Genomic DNA, 6,891 nt, shown 5'->3' with positions numbered 1-6,891 from the left:
GCCCAGGCCCCCCCAAAGCCAGCACGTGCAGTAGGATCAAAAACCCATCTAATAACTTTTACATAAATAATGTATTTGAGTTGTGCAAAGTTGCTTTTTATGCAAAGGGTCAGGGTAACGTTAGTTGACCTCCACTGCCAACTCTAACATTGTGTGCAGTTGAATGTTTTCATGAACCTACTATCATCCACATGGACGGAGTGCGGCCACACATGTTCAGAAGGTGTTAGCCAACCCCCGTTCTCTCCAGCATCTACTGGTGGCAACAAATACCTAAGGGCATTCCTAAGATGAGTTTAGATGCCTGCTCAGACTAATGTGGCATGTGGTAAAGCAGTTGGTATTATCCTCCCACGCAGCGAAAGCATCGCTGGTGAATGTGATATTATGATAGGGGAGCTTGATAGTTCACATCATGGGGACTCAAAGGTGAGCACAGGGCCAGCCTTCAACAAGCACATATGGGGAGTAGTGCATGAAGAGCTATAAATGAAGGCACAGTGCCGTCAGTTCCCATATCTGCTCAGGGAGCTCTACAGCTGGGGCCACCCACACAATCTGATGCATTGGCCAAGAAATGAGAGATTAACCAGAGGGTGGCCCAGGTTGTAAAGGGGTATAGAAAAATCAGTACAGGAATCTCAATGTCGGAGTGTGCAGCCGAGTGACAATGAGTGGCAAAATGATTTAGTCACGCACTCCATTGCATAACAACTGAGGATAGTTGTTGTGGTGGGGGGGCACTCTGAATTCTTAGCTGAGTCTAGAGAACTTAGAATATCATAAAGATTTCAACTAATGATGAATATAAATCTGCTTTTATGAATATTAATCCAATAGTAGTCCATAGAAAGGATGTTTTATTGGGAACGGGAAGACGTCATGTATCTGAGGCTAGAGAAATCCTTTACTGAGAATGATGGCAAATACAAATGACTTATTCTTGAGACTCACCATCAATTAGTGAACAGCTCATGCACACTTCACAAGTGCCCTCTATCAGCATGATCCAGCAAACAGGAGAACTTCAAAACGGCAGAAGTTTTGAAGGGGTTGAGAAGACAAATGGGGAAACGAGTTCCGGCTTTGTCATGTTCTCTTTTGGGAGCACACAGCCTCCTCCTCCTTTCACTTCTCCCTGTATTTCAGTAGGAAGGGCAAGGGCAGTGGCTCAATGACATTTCGGAGAGTCTCTTTATCTGAGCATCACAGAGGATATCAAGATAGGCAACCCACACCATTTGACCTTCCTTTATCCCCATGTTTTTGATCTTTGTTCAACAGAGTCTTGGCATGGCTGATGTACCTCATATAGAATCTTGTAGCTTCCAAATAACCAAAATTAATCTTACTTTTAAAAACTGCAGTATGAGCCTGGTGCTGATGGCACATGCTTTTAATTCCAGCACTCAGGAGGCAAAGGCAGGTGGATCTCTACGAGTTTGAGGTCAGCCTGGGTTACAAAATGAGTTATATTTTTCCAGATACATTTTGGGCAACTCTTTCCCACTAATTGTAATGCATCAGCATACTGAAATTTTGTTTTTTGTTGCTTTGTGTTTTTTTTATTTTTTTTTGTTTCATTTTGGTTTTGTTTATCTTTCTTTTGCAATTTTTTGGGGGGATTGTTGTTGTTTTGAGACAAGTACCCCTTCTGTTTAACAGTATTGGTGAGATTCTAGACAGTTTCACTAGCACTAGGAATCATGCTCTATTCCTAAGGCTCACTATGGGTGCCTTGAAAACTCTGAAGCCTCACTTTTAATACACTGAGCATATCAGATGCTGGAGCCAGACATCCTCCTCACAAAATCCATCATCAGGCAGAGAATTGGGGAGAATATTAAGGACAGCCACGGGTGTCATGAACTCAGTATGATCTGAGGGTTTCAAATAGTGCCTTGGCTTGTCATCAGAGTTTTTAAAAGGCTATATTTTATTTTAAATATACTATTCAGATGGCTGGTTCTCTATTTGTAACACAATTCCATAATTATAAGAGAGGGAGGTTAGGGATGTGTTCATTCCCAGGGTCTCACAGATCCGCTAACCTAGTGCCTTGCTCTATCAGACTGCAATTCTGCAGCTAGATTCTGCCTTCCCTCCCCTCTATTTCTTTGCACCTCTTGAACCTTCTTCTCCTCACCAGGACATAGCAAGAAAGAGGTTGGGTAAGGAAATCTAAAACGCCAGCCCTGTTTTATTATGAAGTATTGAGAAGTTTGAAGACACAAGTAACAGAAACTTATTTTGAGTTTATCTTTGCTCCCTGTGACCACCTTGGCTGCTGGGTGATTGGGGTCAAAACTGGAAACAGGAGAGACAGGTTGACTTCTGAAAACAGCTGACTTGGGAGGTGCAGGATGCCCTAATTTGTGTAGTAGTAGGGAATTAAGTCAAGTTCAGTTGTATTGGATCCTCAGGTTGGGGTAAGGAGTGAGGGGCAAGAGGAAGATGCAAGCCAACTTTTGAGATTTTGGTGATGTTTGACTTCTTGTTCAAGAGATATGTAAGATGCAGCTTTTATTGTGTCATGGATCTTGCATCTCACACATGAAAATGGGTCACAGACTGTCTTCCCAAATGTTAATAAAACTCTCTAAAAGATTAGTTAGAGCATGCCTAGATTTTAGTAGTCCTGTTCTTAGAATTTATTTCTACTTCCGTGCTCTTTTGCTGTTGTGTATATTTAATCTTATAAAATACTATTATCATATTTACAACCAGCAATATGGTTTAGCAGGTAACTTGATGGCTACTAAGCCTGACAAACTGAATTAATCCTGGGTCCCACACAGTGGAAGGAGAGACCACATTCGTCTGACCTCTTTCACACGTGTTGTGCATACACACAAAACAGAGGCACACACACAGAGAAGCAAATACACACACAAAACACAACACACACATATACATTAAATAAGTAAATTTAGAATCTCTCATTTATTATAGAACAATAGATATTTCTTAGCATATTGCCAATGGCATTAAGAGTCTATTAATACTGGATCATACCCAGAATTATTGAAGCTACTGTGAGAATTTTAGTAGTCTGCACACTAGGCTAACCTTTAAGCTAAACTAGCCATTGTGATAGCAAACATAATGAACAACATCCATTGAGAGGTATCCAAAGAATTATAATCAGAGAATTATTTTTTTTGGTTTTTCTTTTTTTATTTTATATATTTTTTATATTATTTAATTAAAAATTTCCACCTCCTCCCCTCCTTCCATTTCCCTCCCGCTCCCCCCATCTCCCTTCCCCTCCCTCTCCAGTCCAAAGAGCAGTCAGGGTTCCCTGCCCTGTGGGAAGTCCAAGGTCCTGCCCCCTCCATCCAGGTCTAGGAAGGTGAGCATCCAAACAGACTAGGCTCCCACAATGTCAGTACATGCGGTAGAATCAAAACCCAGTGCCATTGTTCTTAGCTTCTCAGTCAGCCCTCCTTGCCAGCCACTTTCAGGGAGTCTGGTTTGATCATATGCTCCGTCATCCAGCTGGCCTTGGTGAGCTCCCATTAGATCAGCCCCACCGTCTCAGCGGGTTATTTATTGGTGCATTTTAGGGAAATGGATAGAATCCCTAGACATGTGCATGTACTCTGTGTCTTTTTGCTGTGCAGTGCTTTGTGGTTATCCAAGCTGCCATGTAAATGCCCTTCTTAATTATGGGCATATTTCATTGCTGGCACTAAATTCAACAAGTAACTTCCTGCCCCATCCTCTGGTTACCTTAAGGTGATGACACAATGACCGGCGATGGAGGAGAATACCTTAGGCCAGAAGATCTCAAAGAACTTGGTGATGACTCTCTGCCCAGCAGCCAGTTCCTAGACGGCATGAACTACCTGCGGTACAGCCTGGAAGGAGGAAGATCTGATAGGTATCCACCAAACTTCCTTTGAATGTCCGACAGAAGTGTGCACAACACATTTTTTTTAAACTCAACACCCCCTTCCCTTTCCTATTTTTATTTTGGTGTTTAGAGATAAGGTCTCACTGTGCAGCCCAGAATGGCATGGAACTTTCTCAGATGAACAACTTGCTGGGTGTTGGGCTTGCATTACAGGCAGGTACCATTCTGCCTGGCTGAGCACTTACTTTTTTTAGTGGTGCTAATTAACGTAGACACAGTTATTGAACACTTAATGGGGAGTTCACCGTGTTCTTCAGTTAACATGCTGTCTCATTCATGCCTCTAACCCTTTAAGTAGAGCCTATTTTGAAGGACAGGAAACGACGTTCAGTACAGTCGTTCACCTACTGCAAAGCTGAGTAAGGGTGAGCAGGGGGCCCTGCCTTTCAAAGTGATGTATTTAACCAGCTGCCACAAGGTTCTGTAGGCAAATTCTAAGGACGGTTTTGCCTGGCAGATGTGCTTAGCATCTCCAGGTATCCCTAATTCTAACTTAACTATGGGTGCTGTAATTTCTATGTCAACAAAATAACGAAGACTCATAGAAAACAAGTGCACAGGGAAGCTGCCCTGTAATTAATGTTTCCATTAAAACAAAGACACGATCTTCTGAGGTGCTCTGAGCCGACTTTATAGACAAATCTCAGGAGGCTTTCTAGTATTCTGAACTGTGAGATTCAGTGTTATCTTGGCTACCATTAACTAATACACCTGGTTCTTGCTACTCTCAACAGCAAGATGAATAAACTTATTCTAGGTACTTCTTCCAAAGTATGGCTGCTAACCTGGGTCACATGTCTGCCTGTCCATGTTACTGTAATGTCTCTCCCATCAACACTCTCATGCTCATGGTACAAAGCTGGTTCTTTTGCCAGCTGCGTTATGAATTTCCCACCTACGTACAGCTTACGGAATTATCAATTCTACATTGATAATTTATTAAAGGCAACCTATCTGGGGACTTGCTCCTTGAGTACCAGGATCCCCTACCTCATTTTCCCCCTCTTGTCTTGTACCTCACTTTTTTTCCTTTTTTTTTTTTTTCTGTGTTAATTCTTGAGCTGTGCATGCTGGTAAGTCCTGGAGGTACCAACCTGATTAAAATGCATTCACTAAATTTATAGCCTAAGCGAGACTCTGGAAGGCCAGGGCACGAGAGCATACAGTGCTTCTGCAGTACAGAGGTTCAAGCTTCCTGACAGACAGAAGCCCAAACACAGGCAGAACACGGAGCAATGCCTCTGGGAAAGGCAGGGGATACTTAACTGGTGGGGGCAGCTAAGGCTTATGCTAGCAGTGACACACAGGTGCAGTGGGCTGGAGTGGGGGCGTGAAGGGAGGGAGTCACACCTGTGTTTTATAAGAATCCCTTGTAGAGAGTGGCCCCTGGGCTAGACCACCCAACTACAGAGTTTGTTTGCTTGGTGGTTACGACCCAACTGAACTCTAACCCTGGGCCAGCTGTGGAAAGAATCCAGCAGCGACAATTTTGAAACCTGGGCAGTGAGATTTGTTGGAGGATTTTATGGGGGCAGCTGAGAAAGAAGGAGGGTGACCCTTGGTTTGGGTGACTTAGATAGAGGGTGACCCTTAGGGTCAGGGTAACAAGGAGGAGCCCCTGGGGGGTGTAGGGAAGAGGTGACTGAACCTGTGTTCCATACGTTAAATTCTCATCCTCTGACAAATTTGGATTTATAATCTGAATTGTTTTTTTTTAAAAAACTATGTTTCAACATAAACATTTTCTGTGACTTTGTGTGAATTCACAATATTCTACACTTGCTTACCCTCAACCAAAGAATAATTTATTTTTATCAGTTTCTAATTATTTTTAAAAAATGCCTGATTCAGTCATATTTACCTTTTTCAAACTAAGATTTGAGAACTATAGTGTCCTTTCCATAGAGTAAGAAACTTACCAGCATATAAAGACAGAGGCATGGAACAAACATCGCATGTTCTTGTCTTAGGTTCCCACCTGCATCTCTTGACCGCCACATGTACACAACAAGCCCACAACAGAGTATGGGCAACATCTCGTTTTCATGTTTTATCAATTACTATTTCGGTTTTGCTTGAGCAGTTCGGCACGCCGCTCTTTTGGTAACCATTCTCCTCTTTCATTTATTTCTTTATTTGGTCTGCTCTCAGTAGTACCATTCCCAGGTAGGTATTACATAGCATGCAACCATGGCCTGCCTGTACACATCCGCATTCCCTGCTCACTGCTCACTGTGTATATACTTGTCTGTGTGCGTGCGTGTGTGTGCGCGTGGTGCTTAGAGTTGCTTACATTCTAGAATTATGGATTTTTGCCCCTTTTGTGCTAAATTCAGTAACTGCTGGAGTTGGAAGAGATGCTCTGTTATTGGAACGATGGTGCCACAAGAACCAGGCCCGACTCTAATTCCTACAGTGCCACCTTGTGGCTGATGACACAGGAGCATGGCTTGCCCCAAACACACTAAGCATCTTATCTATATATACTTGGAGAAGATAGAGAAAGCATTCGGGTGCCTAAAACACATACAACTTAATGCGCACTGAACAAAAACACAGTTAAATTATAATCAGTTGGATTTTAGCTCATTTATTATTATTATTGCTTGCAACTTAAAAATACCGTCCAAATTCAAAAAGAAAACTCCAAGTAGCAGAAAAGTCACAGAAACATTTTCTATATACTTGTTCAATAGAGATTCAAACTCCGTAAGTTGAATATCTACTATTATAGTTTAGTAAACTAGTAATTATTACATTTATTCAAATCCCTAAGTCAGTTGTGTAAAGGGGAAAGTGTGAATTGAGTCCTTCCTTGTATCCCCCAACTGAACAAGTAAGATTTAATTTTTTTGGACATATTACTCTCGGTGTATTAACTGAAAATAAGTTCCTGGTCCCCGAAGTCATTTCTTTTTAATGGTAACTCTGTTGTAAAATATTAAAACATTTCTGTAATGCTTCTTGCCAAATGT

At 42.0% G+C, this 6,891-nt stretch overlaps 1 protein-coding gene across 50 annotated transcripts in view; it reads left to right on the top strand.

Moving 5' to 3' along the window:
* The window catches only part of Ank2 (ankyrin 2), a 530,016-nt gene that overhangs the window by 466,611 nt on the left and 56,514 nt on the right, over positions 1–6,891 (top strand). For 34 of the 50 annotated variants that reach the window (XM_026783964.1, XM_013349981.2, XM_013349975.2 and 31 more), the window contains one exon: positions 3,739–3,883. In XM_026783964.1, coding sequence (XP_026639765.1) covers positions 3,739–3,883 — 145 coding nt within the window. Of the gene's footprint in view, positions 1–3,738; positions 3,884–6,070; positions 6,083–6,891 lie in introns of all 50 variants that reach the window. The other 16 variants (XM_026783989.1, XM_026783986.1, XM_026783982.1 and 13 more) reach the window with 1 other exon arrangement.

The sequence above is a fragment of the Microtus ochrogaster genome, chromosome 21 (genome assembly GCF_000317375.1).
Source record: "Microtus ochrogaster isolate Prairie Vole_2 chromosome 21, MicOch1.0, whole genome shotgun sequence".
In the NCBI taxonomy this organism is placed as follows: domain Eukaryota; kingdom Metazoa; phylum Chordata; class Mammalia; order Rodentia; family Cricetidae; genus Microtus; species Microtus ochrogaster.
Note: the sequence above shows the minus strand (reverse complement) of the source record. Positions and strands in the feature narration are given on the sequence as shown.